The sequence below is a fragment of the Akebia trifoliata genome, chromosome 7 (assembly GCF_017979445.1).
Source record: "Akebia trifoliata isolate Shusen 1 chromosome 7, ASM1797944v1, whole genome shotgun sequence".
Lineage (NCBI taxonomy): Eukaryota > Viridiplantae > Streptophyta > Magnoliopsida > Ranunculales > Lardizabalaceae > Akebia > Akebia trifoliata.
In genome coordinates this window covers 19,653,646-19,676,162 of record NC_141381.1, presented here as the reverse complement: position 1 = coordinate 19,676,162, position 22,517 = coordinate 19,653,646, and the positions used below count along the sequence as shown (strand labels likewise).

Genomic DNA, 22,517 nt, shown 5'->3' with positions numbered 1-22,517 from the left:
AAAGGGGAGGTAAGTCCAATTGTCAAAATGTTAGGGGGTCAACATGGAATTATGCCAAACCAAGGGGGTCAAGTGTAATTTATCCTTTTTATTTTGTTTTAATTGGGTTGTAACAAGTAAAAGTTGGGGTGCCAATAGCAGTTATATAAAATCTTATAAACGTTGTGGTCGACCGTTGAACTAGTTTGGACCGGTAGTGGTCTTAGAACAGGCCACTACATTTATATCATCTCGAGGAGTAGATGATTCCATCTCAACCGTCTATTTCCTCGACTCATGGTTATTTATTGCTATTAGTTCTTACGTTTCACACACACACACTTGCGCTTCGCAGGTTTTCATTTTGTTCGGCGGTGAGGTTTTCTCGCTCTCTCGGCTCCGCCACTTTTCCGGTATTTTCTATCTTCCATTATTTTTTTTTTTGAAAAGTTTCTTCCTTTGACTCTTCTGTAAGTTTTTCAATTCTAGGGTTAGGGTTTTGTGGTTCATTCCTTTTTTACCCCCTTTAATCGTATTGTTCTTCTGGTCATTTACTGTTCATTAGGTTTTATTATTTTTCTTTTGTTGATTCTGTATGCGTCTTGAATATTAAGGATTTTGATCTAAAATTGATTTTTTTAGTACGAAATGGTACTCGTTATGCTTTAATTAGTTGAGGGTTTGGTTGTATTTATTGATTTTATAGTGAAAGAAATATATTCTTCTGTAGACAGCTCTGAGTGATTTGGTGTTAGGGCTTTTAGTTTCTCATTTTCAGTGGTGATTAGGCATTAATCACATTGTGCAAGCGATGACCAAGTGTTCTCTAAATGTCTCCCCTCTATTGTCCAGAGTTAGTTTTCACAGTCTGGTTCTTGGTTGAATGCCCGGCGTCGCCAACATTTTCAGGATCTTCTAACATTCCATTTTTGTAAGGGAACGCTGGTCAGGATTTGTTGGTAAAATGTTCCCCCATGCTTTGTGGTGCAATGGGTGTTTGGCATTTTTCTCCCCTTTTCGGTCTTTACATCGGAGGAATGTTGTCATGCCCATAGATTGAAAAAAAATTAGAGATGAGGATTTTAAGATTAAAGAAAAAGGAAAAGAGATCATAATGTTAATGACTCAAAAAACAAGCAAAAAATAATGAAGTGGATAAATAGGAAGATGAATTAGATTGATAAAAAAAAAGAAGAGGAATTAGATAGATGATGATTGTGAACAATAATGGTCACGATCCATTTGGAGTCAAGATTAAGTGGATATAGACATAGGACTCCTCAATTGCAGTTGGTTGTTGGCGTGGTTCTCCTAAATCACATATTGACCTGAGAGCGTATTGAAATTCTCAACAAAGAATGACTACTCCATTAAAATACTCAAAGGGGATCTTCTAGCTCTCTTTCCTTCTTTTTCTCAATTCAATCTGTTTTATACTTGAACCTTTTAATTGTAAGTGATTTGAGCTGTTAGAGTGTATAAAGAGATCTCAACAACACACTTGTTATGGGGTAAAAGTGGCATGATCAATGTCCTATATGAGAAGATGTAAATAAACTAGTCGGTATATGTTGACATGTTCAGTTTGTAATCTTGCAATCCATAACAATATTGTGCCGCATATGCAATAGTGTGTATGTAAAATTATTTGGGAATGTTAGGTAGTATAAAGAGATCTCAACGACACACTTGTTATGGGGTAAAAGTGGCATGATCAATGTCCTATATGAGAGGATGCAAATAAACTGGTGGGGACGTGCTGACATGTTCAGTTAGTAATCTTGCAATCCATAAAAATATTGTGCCACACATACAATATTGTGCATATAAAATTAGTTGGAATTTTGTTATAATTGCAAGTGGTAGCATTTGGAAGTAAGGAAACAATTGGGCAAGGATGTGCTGGCATGTGTAATTGATTGGGAGTATGTAAACTTTTTGGTTGCAATAAAATCATTGTGGGTAAAAAGATATTAAGAGAGGAGAAAAAAAAATCTGATATGAAAGTGAGCTCCTAGGTTCAATCTCAATTTCATTCATTATTGAAGAAAATTATAGCAAGAAGCAAGTATTTATAATGTTCTTTAAACCCTAAATCTAATTTGAACCATCTAACTAAAATAAGGAGATCCAATGATTGTAAATAAACTTAAAACAACTTAAATAAGACAAAAGCAGAAATACCATCTATGCCCCAATCCCGTAATTTTATTTCTTTTGAATTATTAGCCTATGAAAACTCATTAAAAAATCAATATTAAGTTATTAAATTGCCTCTAAACACCTATATTAACATCATAGGCTAATAAAACATGAAAATAATGTTAAATTCTCATCCTAAACACTAAAATAGACTCATAAACATAAACTAAGTAAAAACATGAATTATGATGGCCCATTAACATTCCAACAGTGTTCGTCTATAAACTTCATGCCCATACTTTGTCCATCCACAATGAATCTAAGTGTCCTTCTCTCTTTTGGAACACTTTGAAGGGTATGCCTGTGATGTTCTCATCATGATGCTTTGTTTAAAGACATGGCTTAATATAGAGAATGACAGATTAAGACATAATGATCTTAATATTTGGGATAAGTGTAGATAATGATGATGATAGTGGGTTGGGGTTTGGCCCAATCTGGCCAGACTTGTCAGGGATCAAGTTTGAGTTTGAGAGTCAAGCCCACTTTCTATCTTTGTTTAGAATGTCAAGTTGGCAAAAAGTGTAAATATCAAACTAGATAGGGGATTGGCATTAAGAAGTTGGGTGTGATGAATTCAAAGCTTCTGGGAAAGTGGCCTTGGAGGTTTGGAGTTGAGAAACATAGTTTTTGACTTTCTGTAGAAGAGTTGTGGCGGATAAGTATGGTACAAGTCATCTTGGGTGGGAGAGTGGTCGGATGGCTGTGATGTGTGGAAAGGTATCTTAAATGTTAGCCCTCTTGTTCGTGCAAGTATTCAATTTAAAGTGGAAAGAGGCGACATTGCGGTTTTGGTAGGAAAAAATGGTTGGGTTGTGGCCCCTTATCAAAACAATTCCCTCGATTCTTTCTTTTGTCTTCTAAGAAGGGACAAACCCATTTCTAAGTTTTTGGTGCTCTCGAATAATTGGCTTGCGTGTGGATTTCGAAGAACTTTCTATGCTTGGGAAATGGAGGATTTGGGGAGCCTTAGATTGCTTGGTGGGTGCTTCCCTGGCCCTTGGGGCGAATGACGGTTCCCTTGATTCTTTGGTTTGTCTTCTAAGAAGGGATATACGCATCTCTCATTTTTTGGTGCTCTCAGATAATTTGCTTGTGTGGGATTGTGGATTTCAAAAAGCTTTCACTGATTGGGAAATGGAGGATTTGGGGAACCTTAGATTGCTTGGTGGGTGCTTCCCTGGCCCTTGGGGCAATGATGGTTTCCTCGATTATTTGGTTTGTCTTCTAAGAAGGGACATACCCATCTCTCATTTTTTGGTGCTCTTAGATAATTTTCTTCTGTGGGATTATGGATTTCAAAAAGCTTTCAATGATTGGGAAATGGAGGATTTGGGGAGCCTTATTGATTGCTTGGTGGGTGCCTCCTTGGCCCTTGGGACGAATGACGGGTGGATGTGGGAAGGGTCCATAAAAGGCTATTTTTTGTTTGATCTCTTTATGGATCTTTTCGCCAAGTGTATGAGGTGTATTTTCCATCTTAAGTTATTTGGGGATTGGAAGTCCCATCTAGGATTTGGTTTTTCGTTGGATTGTGACTTTAGAAAAGATGCTTACCATGAGCCACTCATCCGTAAAGACTTTTGCTTGACTAACATTTTCTATTTGTTTAAGAGGGGCAATCGACAAATCATTTATTCATTCATAGCCTTTTTACCAAAAGTTTGTGGGTTTTCTTCATGGGTTTGTTTAGTTTTCAACTTGTTATCCAAAATCTATGAGAGCTCTTTTTGAGTCTTGGAGCTACTTGGGGAGCCCCCTTTCGGGCAACAAGAAAATTTTATGGTATATTACGCCTTTTGCTCTTTGTTGGGGCATTTGGAGTGAAAGGAATTGGCGGGTTATGATGGAAAGGAGTTCCCCTTTGATGATGTGATTGTATCTATTATGGGTCCTTTGTTCTTTTGGTGAAAAATGTATAAGGAGATTGGGGGGTTTTCTTTGACAACTTCATGGTGATGAGAGCGAGTTTGTAGTATCGCTCCCTTGTAAGCCTAGGGTCTTCTTTGATCTTTGTTCTTTGTACTTTTGTTGGTTATCGTTGAAATCGCCTCGACCCTTCTTCACTAAATAGTGGATAAGAGTCCGATTTATTAAATGGGGGATTTTGAAAGAAGGGAGTCGCCACCTAGTTTAGGTCTAAGAACCAAAATTAACTCCACATGGATATGGGTCGATCCACGGATCATAGAGATGGGTAAGGGGTCAGATTACGGGTTTCGGAAGGTGTTAGGCACCGAACCCACCCGATCAAGATGATCGGTCTCTACTACGATCCAAAATCATCCTATGGTCAACATACAAAGACTAGGGTCATGGTTGCAGTCCAATCATCATCATCAATTTATGTTGGGTTTGCCAAACAAATCCTATGGCTAAAATTGTCCCAATTAATACATGATTATTCTTTGAATCCCACAAAATATAGAAGGGCTTGAAAAAGTCCTAATTAGCTCCATGATTTAAAATTAATTAAGCAGTTCCATATGCTCAAACTGTCCAAAGTAGAAACTGCTAAATTGGAACTCATGAAATTTCCAAATTAGTAACCTGAAGTTTCTCAAATTAGAATTTGAAAAATATATGTTGAATTCCCAAATTAGCAATTTAAAAAGATACATTCTCTAAAATAGAAAATTCCAAAATGTAAGTTTCTAAATTTGAAACTCCCAAATTTCCATGTGCATGAACCTTCTAAATATAAGAATGCAAAATCTTTTAATTGGGAAATTATTGAAATATAAAATTTTTAAATTAGAAATCTATGAACATACATTCTCCCAAAATAGAAAATTTATGCAATCTCATATTAGAAAGTTTCCAAATATGAGTCTTCCCATGATTCACAAATAATTTTCTAAAAGAAGAATTATATGAAAATGAAGTCCCAAATTAGAAGATTATGGATTTGCCAAGAATCACCAAATTGAAAATTGACAAATAACGAAGAACCTAAGCTATCATACTTACCAAATTGGAGATTGACAAATACCATTGCATAAAATTTTCAAATTTGAAAGAAAATTTCACAAGAAAAATTTTATATTCATCGAATCCTTAAAATAACTAAATGAGCATGCACACATAATTTTCGATTTTGTCAAAATAGCTATTATTCAACAACATGCATATCTATCAAGTCAAGGGGTACACTGATCATATAGAAAAATCTCAAGATAATACAAAAAACTCGAACATCATCATAAATCATGTAAATCAAAATTGAATGTAATGATCATGATAAAAAAAAAACCTTTAATTCTTTTAACATGCAAAAATAATAAAATAAAAATAACAAATGAAAATAAACAAGATGGAGGCATGAAAAATTTTCCCTAACCTATCAATAGCAAAAAGAACAAAATAAAAAAATAAAACCTACGTAAAACAAACATTCTCCTTGACCTATCGATCTAAAAATATAGAAAAACTACATGAACTAAAAGCCTCTCCTAATCCTATCAATGAACAAAAAAAGGGAAAAACAAAAGAGGCATACAAAAATATTCTACCTACCTTATCAACATGCAAAAAATATAAAGGAACCCCTAATCATATCAACATGCTAAAAAAACAAATAAAAATATAGAAAATACATGAAAATAAAAAAAATCCTTCCAATCCTACCTACGTGCAAAAGTAAGTACTAAAAAAATAAATACAAAAAACTAAAGAACGACCTACCCATAGAATGAAATAATGTCGAGTCGATTCCTTTAGGTCCGATCCAAAGGCTTGTGAGTATTCGTTGCTGTGAGGAGAGACAAGGGCAGCGAGAGAGTCGTTAGGAGAGAGGCTGAGGAAGAGCGCAGGCAGAGAGAGTTGTGTTCTCGTAAGTGCTGTAGTAGTGAGCCAAAGAGTGACGTTGTAGCAATAGCACGTAGGGGCTGGGCAAAACGTGGGTGCAAGAGAGAGAGCAGGCTTAATGGCTGAGGTGTTGGTACAACAACCAATAGAGAAAGAGAGGGGCTGGGGCGTTATGGGTGAATTGCAGGTTTAATGGAGATGATGGGGGGGCATTAATGGCGTTAGAGATGGGGGCTGTGAGTGGTAATGAAGAAGAAGAAAGGGCTAGGCAGAGAGAGATGAGTGTTGGGAAGGTTGGCTAGGCCGAGGGAGAAGAAGAAGTGGCAGAGAGGGCTTGTTATGGGTTCAGCCAAAGAAGAACATGATGAAGGGCTGAGATGGGAGAGGGATGAAGTCTTGAGAAGGTTGGGGGAGTTGGTTTAGTAGAGAGAGAGGAAGAGTCTATAGGAGAAGACGTAGAGAGGGAGTTGGTTGGGTGTGCTGTAGAGGGCTGTTGCTGCTATGGGGGTGTAAGGTTCAAATCCGTTGGAGAAGAAGAAGGTTGAGGCGTTGCAGGCAAGAAGAGTAGAACTCAGTCACTGGTGTTGCAGCAAGTTGCAGCCGTAGAAAAGGAGTGCACCAGTTCTACCAATGAAGAGAAAAAAGAAGAAGGTGTCCCAAAACAAAGAGCCAAAATGTGAGAGAAAATCGAGAGAGTCCGAGTAGAGAGAGTTGCTGTTCGTGAAGGTGTCCCAAAACAGAGAGCCAAAATGTGAGAGAGAGAATCGAGAGAGTCCGAAGTAGAGAGAGTTGCTGTTCGTGGAGAGAAGATGAGCAGGGAAGGAGAGCAAGAAGAAGACGTCCAGCCGAGCCCAGAGAAGATGTCCTTCTCTTTAATAGAAACCCAACTTCTATTTTCGTTTTTCTTTCTAATTTTTTCTTTTACACGTCTTTCCCTCTTTCTTTTTTGCTTTTAATTTCCTTTTAGAGAATGATGTTGGGGATTCCACGCTACTCGTAGCGTTGGTTGTCCCTTGTTAATGTGTCGTGATTGGTTGAGGATTTTCGTTTTGGGTTGATTTTTAACGGGATTTCATCGACATTTTGATTTTGATTTGGTACTTTAAAATTTTCTTTTAATTTAAATTTGAGTTTGTGTTTTATTTTGAATTTTAATTTTAATTATTCAATTAAGATTTAATCTCAATTTGATTTTATCGATCGAGTTTGATTTTGGATTGGATTAATTTTGGATTTTAAATTTGTCGATTAGATTTGAGTTTAATTTTAATGATTGGTTAATTGGAATTTTGGATGATCGATTTGAAAAATATTTTGATTGGATTTAATTTGTTGATTACGTTTTAATTTTAATTGTTGCTAGATTTTAATTTTAATTGTTTAATTGTTTAATTTTAATTGTTGCTTGATTTTAATTTTAATTGTTTAATTTTTAATTTCAGTTTTATTTTTAGTTAGATTGGATTTTTAATTGGATTTTGATTTTTATTACATTTTCCTAAGGATCGGGAAGTTGAATTGGGGGTTGAGGGGCATTTCGATCATTTTTATGATTTTTCCTAAATTTCTCTGTTTTCGACGGTTTGGGTCCTGTTAGACTCGAAATCATGTTCTGAGTGTAATAGAGGTACTTTCGAGGTCTTTCGGAGGTCTGAAACTTATAAAGAGTATTTTTGTCATTTTGTCGATTTTTGCAGATATTTACGAATTTTAATATGAGGTTTCTTTCAGTTTCGACGTGATTATTTATAAGTTTCAAAGTCATGTTTTCCTAGCGTAGCGAAGTCTCTAGGTTATCGAATTATGCAGCGAACCTAAGCGTACGTGCTTGCTAAATTGGGTGTAAGGTGTAGCGATCCTAAGCGTGTGTAAATTTCTATATCGAGTCGTAACAAGTAGGGGAAATGAAAAGAGTGAAAATGGAATAAATCAAGGACAATACTCATAAGCCTTCGAGTTCTTTACGCTCATCATTAGGAATTCATGGTAATCGGGTGACGAATTATCGAATTAGGCAGATGCAAAAATGAGGTGTCTACAACCGTGTCACATTTTAATTCATATTTTGAGCATTTGCTTATGAAAAAAAAGATGGTTTGTCAAAAAAATTTCTTACAAAAAGGTCATGGGGGTTCAAGTACTTTGAGTACAAGTTTTTACATAAAACTGAGTAATAAATGTATAATACACAGGCCAAATGCAAATACGCCCTAAATCATGCGGGTCAGGCCGAGGCTTGTCGGGCTTGGACTTCTACAATTTATATGTTGGTGCGATCTACCTTGAACCCGACCCCCTAATCTCATCTCATAAGAGTCAAATTGATTGAATCAATTTAAAATTATTTACCTATACTTGAATAATGATTATTTTTCTTCTACAGTATGGTCGATTAGTAGATGCTCGGTCCCATTTTGTTTTTTCACATACATTTAATTTCAATCATTAGAATTTTCTAGTATCGGGCTAGTTGTCTTGGATCTCAGACGAGTCAAGATTTGAAAACTTGGCAGAGATTATTAAAATATTAGGCAACTTATCTTGAATGAGTCAATGTGATGGTTGATTCACATCGACTATCTCACCTAGTTGCCTGTTAGATCGGGAATGATCACCTAAGTCATCTTCGTCTCAGAGGAGTTTTAAAACCACGAGGCATATGGGTGAAAAGTTTTTTGATCCAAGATTTGTGGTGTTTCCACTCATGTACTTTACCACCATAAAAAACAAATTTTGCTAAAAACCATTGTTTCTATGAGATATTTTTATGATTACATTTATATTTTCCATTCTAATAGTGGAAACTTTAATGTCCTCCTTGTGTATATTGTATAGTCGGAAATTCATGCACAAATGGTCTAGTTATATTGAAATAATAATTCGTCGTCCCAATCCTCTTTTCCGATTTTTATTATTGCAGTCTTGATAATGGCAAAAGGACGTAGAGGCAAGAAGGGGGGTAAAGGAAAGAGAGCCCTAAATGATGGATTAGTTGCCAACAAGAAAATAGAGAAGAGATTTGTCAAAAAGGAGAAGGCTCCAGTTGCTCCAACTACTTCATCTTCTGCTTTGGTTGTTCCAGTCGTTTCTTATCCTACTCATACGCCAACCCCTAATGCTAATGAAAGTAGAGTTACACCGAGAAAAAATAAAGAGAGGGGTGATAGCGAACGACTGTCGGGATTCATTTTCATGTGTAATGGAAAAACAAAACCTGAGTGCTACAAATATCGTGTTTTTGGGCTTCCTATGGGAAAAATGAACGTTGTAGAGAACATCAAGCCTGGCACAAAGCTGTTTTTGTTTGACTTTGATTTGAAGCTTCTTTATGGTGTATACAAGGCTACATCCAATGGAGAACGTAACGTGGAGCCTTCTGCTTTTGGAGGAAGATTTCCTGCTCAGGTCTCTGATATTCTCTCTTATTGTTTCTAGGAATGTATCTGTGTTTGACATCGTTATTGTCATCATTTTATAATGCCATGTTGCTTTGTTTTTTACGTCGTTTGTCAATCTTTAATCCTTAGATACCATGCCCAATTGTGGGTACTTCAATTTTTTATTTTATTTTTATTTTATAGATACTAAAGTTTAAGTGTTGTATCCATAATGTATTTGTCATGTCTTTTCCTTATGTGGATGACATTGATTGAAACTAGTTCATGTTAATATCTTTGAAAATTTGATGATTTGAGAATTAGATGTTAGTCATGTTTTGTGGATATTTTTTTGAGAAGAATTTTTTTATTGATGAGAGGTCAAGGAGTCCTCAACGAAGATTACAACCCAAATTCTCCCCATACTTACAATATCCATCTAAAACAAAGTCCTCGAAAACAACCCTCTAAAGTCCTTAAAGTGCTTACACCAAAAGAACAAAAAATCAAGAATGCTAATGATTATTTCTTTCACCGAACTTTCCTTCCCATTGAAAGTACTCTCATTCCTTTCTTTCCATAAGTCTCAACAAATTGCAAAGGGCATGAGCTTCCAAAGAATCTTCAACCTACTAGAAAAAGGAAGGGTAATTCCACCCGAATAAAAGATAAATAACTTAGCGGGGTTGACACCAAGAAACATTGAACAAGGAGAAAGACCAAACACAACACGCTAACTCCCAATAAAGGAGAAGGTAATACACCAACTTCCTGCTTGCTTTACATATACAACAATAATCCACCAAAAAAAGACCCTTACACTTAAGGAGATCAATTGTGGGAAGTTTGTTCAGAGCTTGCCAACCACAAGAAAAAAGATACTTTGGAAGGCACTTTTGATACCCAGATTAAGGAAGAGGGAAAATAGGGGTTCTGATCACCCTAAAACAAAGAGTAGAACAACTTAACGAAAAATCGACCATTGTGCCTTCCTTTCCAAATTTGTCGATCTACCTTATCTAGGAAGGACTCGTCGCGGCAAGCAAATCTATGATAGGTTATGTCTGCAATCTCCCAGTCATTAAGTTTTTTTCTAAGGCCTAGATCCCTAGACCCCTCTCATTTGGAATCAAGAAGGTAAAGATAGGCATTCCTTTCTTCGTAGACAACAAGTACAAGCCAGGAAACATCGTCTGAAGGGGGGTCTCACTACTTCAACAATCCTCCTAGAACCGAATGCGTTTTCTTTTTCCCACTTCATACTGAGTATGCTTTCTCACGGTAAAACTAAATGGGACTCTGGCTGGCTTTTTTAAAAGCTAGAGAGGGCTAAGGCAAGGTGAGCCACTATCCCTCCTGTGCTTTTCTAGGAAAGCTCCATTATATGGAGAAGAATGTTTTGTTTATTGCAATTTTGAAATTATTTGTCTCATTCAGTGACTTTTCTTTTCTAATTGATTATATTTTTAGAATTAGTTATGTTAAAAATTGTTATAGCATCATAACCAATTCGATGAAGAAATATTATGGGACATGTGAAATCTTCGTTCCTTTCTCCCCCTTTAAACATGATTCCCAATTATCAAAGATACATAATGTGCTTGCCTAGGCTCTAGGCATTGCCATGCAAAACCAAATTGCCTTGCCTTCTCTAGTAGCTCCATTACGCACTAAAATACAAAGGTGCCAAAAGGAGAGGGCCTAGGCGAAGAAAGAAGAGGGATTTTTGGTAAGTTAAGGCGATGCCTTGACTACTTCCTACATAACAAGATCATTTTTCTTCTCTTTTTTGCTTTCCTTCTTTTAGGGTTAGCCATGTAAAGCCAAAAAACAAGAAACAAAACCTTAATTTTTCTTTACCATAAACTTTTCCAAATCCTATTAAGGGTATCTTGATCATTTTCTAGAACTCTTCTTTTCTATAACAACAAACACTCCAAAGTTAAAAAAAGAAATCAATTACTAATTTTTTTCTAGATTTTCACAATTTCAATCTTTAGTATCTAATCTTCGAAAGTTTTAGTACACAAGTTTCTAAAAGATTGAAATACGAACAATTGAAGAAATCACAATTATAAAAATATACGAAAATATATATATTTTTTACAATAACATATGTAAAATTTTATTAAAATATAAATGTATCGAGTATGTACATTTTCAAAAGAAGAAAAAGGCTAGGCAACCAAAAGGGAATGTCTAAGTGAGGTGACCCCTCCATCGCAAGATGGCAAGATGACGATGCGATGTTATAATATTAACAAATTCTAAGTTAAATGGAAATAAATTAGTAAAATAATCTAAATTTTGAATATGAACAATGAAAATTAAAAAAGTATTTGGTTCGTCGAACCCGACCAAAATTCGGTGGGTTCGTGGTTCGCTTTATTTTACGAACCCAATGCAAACCATACGGTGAATTGGTTCGCTTCGTACTGGTTCGTGGTTTGGATTAGTAGAAACGAATTGGGTAACATTGGTTCATCATGATGTAACTTAATATGTTACATCAATCAATTAAAGAGATTTACAAAAAAAATCACATTTTATTTTATATGTAAGTGTGTATGCCTCACACACCTTGCCTAAGGTGCAACTCAGGCGTGTGCCTCCCTCCTTGAAAAATCTGCCCTACCTTACCTATACTAAGGCATTACTACTGCGCCTCGCCTTGATAACATTGCCTAGGTGTGCACCCTCTCCCCACCCAGACCCTCGAATGTCATAGTAAGAGCACACCAACAAAGAGAAGGGATAGAAGTTACTCGCCTACTGATATTTCAATAATGATTTGTCATAGACAAAAACATGCCTGTAGAAAGAGTGGGATATTGACATTTCAATAGTGATCTGATGAGTTCCAACAATTACACATAATGAATGTAAGATTTTTAGTGATTGTGAAGCAAAAAAAAAGAAAGGTTGGAGAATAACATACAAATTAAATGAAAGAGAATAAGGAGGATTGGGGGGAAAACAGTAGGTAGAGGGGTATACAAGTCCAAACTCTCTATATCAAGAAGTGTTCTTATAAAACATAACAACCAAAAAATCCTTAGATAATTTACAACCTATTCTTTTGTAGAGACTTATCAAGGAAAGTAAAATTGCTAAAGCCCTACAAAAATAAATCATACAAAATGCCATTGCCTCCCCTAGCATCATTCCCCCTAGGTTGGGGAGAAATTCGTCCTCGAGTCTATTTCTTCAATTCCTTCACGCAATTCAAAATGTTTGCCACATTGATTTTCTTCAACACCTTACCTGGCAATTTTTTTTTTTTGACTTTAACTTATTATAGGTGCCGGTTGGGAATCACTCTTTCCACAAATACACCATAACCAAGTCGCCTTCTGCACACACCTTGGAACGCCTATGTTTATCCACAACTGTTTTATATTTCTCATAACCTTCTTCCAACTTCCTTTGCATTGCTCATGAACTTCATGGATATTCATCACCATTTCAATCGCACATCCTTGCTTGTTCCACCCATAATTGGCAAAGAAACCAAATCTAACACATGATTAGCCTTTCCATAAACAATTTCTTGAGTAATTAAAGGCAAACTCTGCTTGCGGTAAAACTAAGTCCCATTGTTTTGGCTTCTCTCTCATAAATCGTACCCGATTTGGTAATTCATCTAACATAATTCCACAAATTCACTCATTAGGGATCATTGTAGTTTCCATCTCTTCTTTAATCACCAACATTTCACCACTTCACCTCATCCATAAACTCACCTAGTGAGAGAAATTGCTCCTTTTCTTTGGTGGACTTGGGTGCAAATTCCTCTTCATTGGGCCAAGAATCACCTTCACCCCATCATTCCAAACTGTGCAAATATTCTTTTTTCCCTTCATTCTTGGACTTTCTATCAAATTGCCATGGTCTCCCCAATAACAAATGACAAGCATCCATGGGTACTACATCACACCATATTTCATCATTAAAGGAATTTCCATTAGTGAAAGAAACCAAGCATTGTTTATAGACATTTATCTCATTACCCCTTTTTGAACCATGAGATTTTGTCAGGCTTGGGATGCTTCTCCAACTTCAAGTGAAGTTTGTCCACCATCTCTCATGAGACCAAAATTCCAACACTCCCACCTCTATAATGACATTGTACACCTTCCCACCAAATGTGCTCCTTGTATGAAAATTGCTAGTCTATAACCAATCTTCTCAGGGCACTTGTGGAGTGATCAATACCTTGTGAATGAAGACTCCCACCTTCATTTTGTATTAAACCATAGTTGAATCTGTGATTTCCCTGAGTATAAAGTTTTTAGTGTTGGAATTGTTTTTAATGTAGATCTTCTTGTGAGGTCTCGTGGGGGTTATACGTGTTTTGAAAATTGGACCAATGGTTGGACCAAATTCGATAAGATTTTGCAAATATTTGGCCAAGTTCCTTGACAATGGAAATGTTAGAAAAATACCAATGACTTTCTATTCGAAATTTGACCCTTAAATTTTATTGAACTGATGTTTTCCTCATCGTAGAAGCCATTTTTTCCCTTGTGCGACCATCTCTACTCTATATGGGGGTCAAATTTTTGTAACCTTATATGTCATCCACATGTTGCCTCGAGACTCACGTCAATTTTGTGTGTGACTAGCCTCAACATGTTTGATGATTGTATATGCTCAACCCTATGGCCATCACTTGGGCCAAAGTTGCCAAAAGTCTTGCTAAGGAAGGCACTCAGTAAGCTGAGGTGCCATCCCTTAAAGTCAAGCATGTTAGCCCCTCGTTAGGTCGCGGTATCCACCCCAAGGAGCTAAACACCTTGGTTGAGATGTGCCCCAAGGACATGTCACCTCGACTGTCTTGTGATTTGAGTTGTCCCCATGATTCAAAAAGGGTGTTTTACCAACTGTTAGCACATGTATCATCTAGGGAGTTCCGTACAATAGCGGTCTGTGGCCCAAAAGTCCTTTCCAAGCTATACTTCTTCATTTGGTCATATATGTTGATGAAGTTGTCTTTGATCATATTAGTACTCAGGGTATTATCTTAATTAATTTTGTTTGTTGTGTGAAGCCAGCGGTAAGTTTGTCTATTGCAATTTGACACATGACTTTGGTCTCATTATGACCCTCTTTGATATATATTTGTTTCATCAAATTGGTTTTATCCTTGTTGGAAAGTTTACTGGCGTCAGGTTTACTGATATGAAAATGGATTTTATGGTGTTAAGACCCCTTTTACTATTTGTTTGGGCCATCTGGAAGGAGTATAATTGCCCTTGGCATTTTTATGAGTTCATGAACAATGCAAGATTTCATCCTTAGAATTCTAGTTTTCCTTTTCTATTGGTGTAAAAGTCTTTAAAGAGTCTTGGGGGATCTTCTTTGAAGATTTCATTTTCAGATGGAATATGGGGGGTGGGGATCCCCCCCCTCTCCCTCTTTTATATCTACACTAGGTTTGTCAGCTCGACCTACTCTCATTTTTGCTTTTTCTACCATTTTTTTTCTTTTTTCTTTTCAAACTTTTCTATATTTACAATAGGATGGTCAGCTCGATCTACTCTCATTTTAGCTTTTTCTAATGAAATTTATGCCTATCAAATATATATATATATATATATATATATATATATATATATATATATATATATATATATAGGGTGGCGTTCAAGGGCCAACTTTTTAGCAAACTTTTTGGCAAACTTTTTGGCAAAACATTTTTCAAAACATAGGTTAGAGGTTTTGGAATGGGCTGATTTTTGGTGAGGATGATCTCTACGGTGAGGAGATCATCCTCACCAAAAATCAGCCCATTTCAAAATTTCTAACCCCATCAAAAACAGTTTATAAAAAATGGACGGTCCACGATTTTTCAACTTGTAAATATGGGTTAGAAGTTTTGGAATGGGCTGATTTTTGGTGAGGATGATCTCCTCACCGTAGAGATCATCCTCACCAAAAATCAGCCCATTCCAAAACCTCTAACCTATGTTTTGAAAAATGTTTTGCCAAAAAGTTTGCTAAAAAGTTGGCCCTTGAACGCCCCCCATATATATATATATATAGATATTTTATAGATCTTCAAGTTATCAAATGGATTTTAGGTCTGTTTGACCCATTCATAAATCTAGATATGAGGATGAAAGTTGGTGAGGGTGACAGTTTCTCTTTTATGATTATGTAAATATCTTTTTTTTCTTTTCTCTTTTTGGTTTATTATTTTTATCAAATAATTTGTTATATATGTGTGCACACACCCAAAAAATCATTATAAGCAATTATAACACCTATAATTGATCATCGGCTCATAATTGATTATGACTTTGGTTAGCAATTGGACCCCTTATTTTTTATGCACACCATTTGGATGGTTTTTACAATGCAAATATTTTTTGTAGGTGAGGTTCAATATTCACAAGGATTGTCTACCTTTGCCTGAGAGTGAGTTCAAACATGCCATCCTGGAGAACTATCAGGGTGGTTCAAAATTCCAACCAGAGCTTAGTAACCGACAGGTACAACACAATTGTTTATATGGTTCATATCTCTATTAATCTTGAATTTAGTTTATTTCTTGGTATTAATTTTTTTTTTTTGTTGATATTTTCCAAATTTATAGCATATGTTTTATACATGCAGGTTAAGAAACTGGTTGCAATGTTTCGCCCAATTGGTCTGCAACAAGCAGTACCTGTGGCCCCTCCACAGTCAAATCCACTGCCAGTTATGGGGGATCGGTTCCAAGCACCCGTTAGGCTGCCTGCTCCAGAGGATCCATATGCAGGTGTGGCACACTTTGTCCATGCCCCACCACCAACGCTAGAACCTCGATACATTCCACCAGCCCCCGAGCCTCGATATGTTCCACCAGCCCCTGAGCCTCGATACATTCCACAAGCCCATGAGCCTCGATATGTTCTACCTGCCCTAGAACCTCGATATGTTCTACCAGCCCTAGAGCCTCGATACGTTCAGCAAGCTGTCATACCACCACCTCGCAGCAATCCATATTATTCTGCTGAAACATATCAGGAATACTTACCTGAAAACCCAGTGTTAACATCTCAAGATCCTTACAGCAGGTAGCTTTTTTCTTTCTTATGTGATTCAGTAGCTTCTTTGACAGTCATGCAAACTTGGAAAAATGCACCATAGTCCTTTTGTAGGGCTGTCAATGGATCAGATCAGACCCAAAATCCATTCTGATCCAATAACTTTGGGTCTGGATCGACAATTTAGATTCCGATAAGGATCCGATCCGATATTTTATTGGAGTAGATTTGGATCAACCACGTCCTGATCTAATAAAGGCCCAATCCGAGAAAATGCTAGAAAATACATAAATTATATGATATAGTTGTTGAAATATATCAAGTTTATATAAAATCGGGGTATGGCCCAATCCGGACCCAATCCGATTGTTATTGGATCGGGTTTTGATCGTAATATATATATATTTTTTTGAAAAGTATAATATATTAAACAAAGAAGGCATACAAGAAGCAAGGAGATCGAGACAACCTCAAAAAGAACAACAAAGAAAGAAAACTACAGCATTAGTGATTACATAAAGAGTGCCTTCTAAAAACAAAATCATCAAAAGTAATCCCCACGAGCTCTATATACTGTTTTGACCAAAGGAATAAAAGTCTCAAGATCTCCAAAAAACCAGTATGAGAGTTACTAATCTTATAATTGAACACTCTGTTATTTCTCTCGTTCCAGACCTCCCAAGCAATAGTCGATGGAAGCATAGCTCACAGGATCCGCTTTTTGGTGTGAAAAGCGTTACTAGTCCACTCTTCTAACAACAAGGAGAACTTATGAGGAAGGACCCAATTAATATGAAAAAGGCTGAGGAAAGTTGACCAAATATTATAAGAAAATGAACAATGGATTAAAATATAAATAATGGATTCCTCATCTCTCAAGCAAAGTGGGTAACAATTTGGAGTGATCAAACCCCGCACAATCAACTTATCTAACGTAAGAATCCTATCGAAAGAAGCCACCAAACAAAAAATGATATTTTAGAGGGAACTAACTTGGATCAAATGATGGTTCCCGAAAAGGATCGTTATACAAAGGGAGTGAGCCACTTATAGAAAGACCTTACAGAGAATCTCAAATCCTTAGCCCTCGTCTATTCCCACTTATCCTGTTCGTTATCGTTGAGGTGAGACGACTGCAGGAGATCAAGGAGAGATGTCACCTCAGTTAGCTTCCAATTATTGAAGTTTCTCCTGAACCTCAAATCCCAAGTAGGACCAGACTTGTTACAAATCAAACATTGCTGGATAGAGTGATTCTTCTTAATAGAACAAGCGTACAATGATGGAAATTGAGTTGTCAGAGATGATGTGCCGCACCATCTATCCTCCCAAAGTCTAATTCTATCTCCCGCACCCGCTTTGAACCTAATCCCTTTCTCGAACTCCTTACTCACTTTGAGAATCCCTTTCCACACACTGCACCCATACGAGTCTTTCGACTCGTCGCTATACCAGCCTAACATCTTCTCCCCGTACTTGGTTATAATAACCTTCCTCCACAAACTACTCTTCTTGTCGTCGAATCTTTATAGCCATTTTCCTAAAAGAGCTCTATTAGCTAATTTAAGCCCCCTTATGCCCAACCCCCCTCATTCTTTTTGGGCTTACAAATCACTTTCCAGTTGACCAAATGATATTTTCTCCTGCCTTTCCTATCATTCCACAAAAAATCCCTCATGAGCCTTTCCAATCTACTTTCAACGGACTTCAGGAGCGTGAACAAGGAGAGGAAGTAAATCAGAATACTCATTAAAGTGCTTTTGATCAGAGTGATTTTCCCTCATTTCGACAAATAATTGACTTTCCAAGTGCTCAACCTTTTCTCCATTCTCTCAATCATACCATCCCAAATTTTGATACTACTATATGGTGCTCCCAATGGTAAACCCAGGTAAGACGTTGGTAGGGTGTCATACCCACAACCCAACCTTGTGGCCATCAAATGTATATCATACACCTCTCCTACCTCAAAAAGTATAATTTTCTGTAGATTAATGTGTAATCCTGACATAGCCTCAAAGTAGCACAATAAAACACGAAGCACCCTCACATGGTCCCTCGAATGCTCTAAGAAAACTAGTGTGTCATCCACAAATTGTAGGTGAGAAATCAGTGATTTGTCTTTCACCCTAAACCCCGAAAGTTTACTTAAATCTACCGCTCTTCTAAACAATCTACCCATAGCTTCAACTATAATAAGAAACAAGAATGGGGATAATGGATCCCTTTACTTCAACCCTCTCGAACCCATAAAAAAACCTGCCGAACTCTCGTTGACAAGAATTGAGTAAGACATCGTTGTGTCACATTTCATTATCCAACTAATCCACTTCTCACCAAAACCCATCCTACCCATCATGTATTCTAAGAAGTCCCAATTCACATGATCATAAACCTTTTCTAAATCAATTTTCCCTATAATTCCTTCTTTCTTGTTCTTAATCCTAGAATCAAGACACTCATTAGTCATCAGAACTCCATCAAGAATTTATCTTCCCCTAATGAAAGCCCCTTGCTCGTCATTGATCAGACTAGGGAGAATTGTTTTTAACCGTGACGCTAGCACTTTGTATATAATCTTGTACACCGAGCTCACCAATTTAATGGGTTTGAAATCTTCTATCTTATCCGCCTCGGCTTTCTTAGGGATCAAAGCTACAAAAGTGCTGTTGGGGCTATAATCCAAACATTTCTTATCTTGCAATTCCTTGATGACCTCCATGAAATCTCTTGAGATAATATCCCAACAATGTTTGAAAAATTCCATGTTAAATTCATCCGGTCCCGGTGCCTTATCCCCACTCATCAACAAAAGAACAGATCTAACCTCCTCCTCCCCTATTTGTCTTTCCAACCACGCCCTCTCCTCCTGGTTCAAAGATTTGAACTCTGGATTATCCAGCCGCGGTCTTAAGGATTCCTTTTCCTGATACAAATCTTTGTAAAAACTTACCACCCCTTCCCTAAAACCTGATCTGATAAGGTTTGACCCGTACTTATCCGATTGGTACCAAATCAACACCAATCCGATCTGGATCCGATCCATTGGCAGCCTTATCCTTTTGTGGGTGTTCCAATCCAACAGCATGGGTCCCTACAGTGATAGAACTAAATGTTCACAATGACCGGTCAATATGGTTGCCTGTATTTTGCTGTTAAAAACTCTTATCTGTTCTGTCTTCTTTGCTGCTATGACAGGTATAGGGTTCCTGTGCCTGAGATGGTTCAGCCTGAGCGACTTATTAGCAGGGAGAGTGAGCATCATCGGTCACTCTTGGAGAGGGAGAGGGAGCATCATCGGTCACTCTTGGAGAGGGAGAGGGAGAGGGGAATTGTTCCACATTTGGATCGTGTAGATGATTACTACAACCATGTCCCAGCACAAACGGTCTCACGTGCTTCAGCATTGTCGTATGCCCCCACAGCATCACAAACTACGGTGGAAATTCCATCATACCAAACTGGTGCTTACTACTCAACCATGGCGGCGTATGAGGATCCAAATCGGGTGTACAATGATTCTCTTCAAAGGCCAGCATCAGGAAGAATGAGTCTAGCAGGGGTGAATGTGCCTGTCTCTTCCCTGTATTCTTTTGCCGGAGCCACTCCAGCGTATCGCTGATTGACATTTTGGGAAGCAGGACTCTGCTTGGTGTTGGTATGATCACATCTGCCTTTTACCTATACACACTATGGATATGCATGTTTGCTTGATTCATAGCGCTTTTTATACTTTTTCGTACTTCTGGCAAAAGCTGGTCTATTGTGTGTCCATTAAGTATGCTGTGACAGCTATAAGGGGATTTAAGCCCAGCTTTTTTTAGGGAAGGATTTGTTGCAGATCACCTAGCACCAATTGCACTCCATCCATGACATTAAAAATACCTATGATTTCATTTCATCCCATTGATTGCACTCCTAATAGGGGAAAAAAAGATTGCACTCCTCATAATCACTTCGTACCAATTTCCCTCTTCACTGATCCAAAAATGAAAATGGTGACGAGGAAGATTGATCCACAGTGGAATCAAGAAGCTGATGAGTATAATAAAAAATTGGATCAATTTTTTTTTTCCTTTCTTTTTTGAACTCATGATTGCTTCTTTGGGTTTTTGCTGATAGGCAAAATTTTGCGTTCGGATCTTTGCAATTTGATTGTTCTCAATGGAAGTTTCACAGTTTTGGAACAGTTCTATATTTATTTTGTTCTTAATTTTTTCTTTAGGATCTAGTCTCGCCCATGTTTTTTTTCTAGTTGCTCCATTGTTCTCAATGGAAGTTTCACCTATGTAGTTCTTGTTCCATTGGACACATAAAATTGGTGAAATTAGTAATACCCCTCTGAAATGCAAGATGAGGTCTACCCCCTTTGACTTTCGTTGACTTATCAAACCGTTAAAAAATGGTGTTATGTTAACTGAGAATGTTAAATGACTCAAATACCCTCAGGTGCCTGCAAAGTTCCCTTCACAGCTCTTTCTCTCTTCTCTTATGGGGGTTTGAGAGGAGGAAAGGTTATTGGAGGTGGCTCTGCAACCAGGGCAGCATCTCCATCTTTGGCTGGTGGAGAGAAGCAGCATTGGCTTCTTCAAAAAATCACAGCCCTAAGTTTCTTGGAAAAAAAAAAAACTCAGATCCAAAAACTTGAAATTACAAAATCAGCAATAAACACCACATCCCTCAAAATTTTTTTTAAAAAAATCCGATCCAAAAATAAAAAAATTCAAAAAGCATTTTCTTCTGAGCTTGGTCCTAGGTTTTGAAAATGGGTGGCTACAGAACTACCACATAATCCTGAACTTCAAAATGAAATTTAATGGTGAAAAATGATTTTTTTTAGAATTTTTTTTTTATTTTTCAAAGTTCATAGAATTTTGTCCTCTAGAACCCTGAGGCATGTTTTTGGAAGTCACAAGATGAGCCCAAGGACCCTTAGTGAGGGTGAAATAATCAGTAAGGTTAATCAGACTCTTTAAAAGGTTCAAGCTTGTTCTTTGTTCTGTGGAATAGTTGCACATAATCTCATCAAAGCAATCACACCTGATGGTAATGGTTGAGTGAGGATTCAAACGATTGTGGTGAGGAATTTTGCTAGCAACTAAAATACCTTCTTCGTCACGCATGATGGTAATAGAACGAATCAGAGAATGATTCATTGAAGCCATTAATGACTATTGAAGCTCCTCCTCAAATCTGATGCTCAAACAATGATGGTAGTGAATCAGAGATTTAGTGGTAGCGATTTGATTGAATGGGATCTGGAACTCGCCATTAAAGGTAGAGAAATTGAAATTCCAAAAGATCAATTCTTGTGTTTTTCCTTGGTTCTTGTGATTAGGGTTCGGAAGAGAGAGATGTGAACAGTGTGGGCGGAAATGAAAATTGAGAGAGAGAGAGAGAGAGAGAGAGAGACAGATGAAGGGTAATTTTGTAATTGCACGTACCAATAAAATGGAGAATTGGTTTTTACGTAAGTCAAGTGGGGGGCAGACCTCATCTTGCATTTTGCAGAGGGGTATCTCTAATTTCACGAAGAACTGTTTTGTTGACCTCACTGTAATTTGCCACGAAGAACAGTAACAGTAACAGTGCAAGATTCTAAAAATGAGTGTAAGTTGTTGAAGTATTGAAGATCTCCCCTTCTGAGTATCGTGTGCGACGGATCACTCGATAGCATAAGCCACTAACCCTTGGTGAAGTTAGTTATCTCTTTTGAAGATGAAGAAGAGGTTGAAAATGATGGGTGCCGTGGTGTTGGCAATTAAGGGGTGAGAGAATAGTTTTTATTTTTATTTTTAAAGATCAGGTTGCAAGAAATGACTTGTGATCTGCAAGTAATCGGTCCAATATTTTAAATTTAAAACTCTTATTTAGAGCAGCTGTAACTGTAAGTCATCTCGTTCTTTTTTTTTGGCTAATCTAAAGAATCAATTCAAGGCTCTGCTTGGTAGTCTGGTCTTGTAAAGTACCATGTTTGAAGTATAAATTTAGGGATGTTTTCTTATGTGAAATGCAATTCAATCCAAATCGATTGACTGATCCGTAGTGTTTCAAATAGGGTATTAGTAGGATCTGAGATGGATCTGGGTCAGCCCATCATCTTTGACTCTTTCCTAAAACC

General features: G+C 37.1%; 1 protein-coding gene across 1 annotated transcript; it reads left to right on the top strand.

Annotated features, from left to right (window-relative positions):
- The first annotated feature begins 261 nt into the window (after positions 1 to 261).
- Positions 262 to 20,236, top strand: LOC147398343 (uncharacterized). Its single transcript, XM_086447500.1, has 5 exons — positions 262 to 392; positions 8,909 to 9,393; positions 15,743 to 15,859; positions 15,984 to 16,426; positions 19,595 to 20,236. The coding sequence occupies exons 2-5, from the start codon at positions 8,917 to 8,919 to the stop codon at positions 20,016 to 20,018; spliced, it is 1,461 nt and encodes a 486-aa protein (XP_086303626.1). The 5' UTR covers positions 262 to 392; positions 8,909 to 8,916; the 3' UTR covers positions 20,019 to 20,236.
- The last annotated feature ends 2,281 nt before the right edge of the window (positions 20,237 to 22,517 follow it).

Excerpts from the sequence above, each read along its gene's own strand:
- LOC147398343 (XM_086447500.1), top strand. The coding sequence starts at position 8,917 with ATGGCAAAAGGACGTAGAGGCAAGAAGGGGGGTAAAGGAAAGAGAGCC. Across the intron at positions 9,394-15,742 it reads GAGGAAGATTTCCTGCTCAG|GTGAGGTTCAATATTCACAA; the intron begins GTCTCTGATATT and ends TATTTTTTGTAG. Across the intron at positions 15,860-15,983 it reads CAGAGCTTAGTAACCGACAG|GTTAAGAAACTGGTTGCAAT; the intron begins GTACAACACAAT and ends TTATACATGCAG.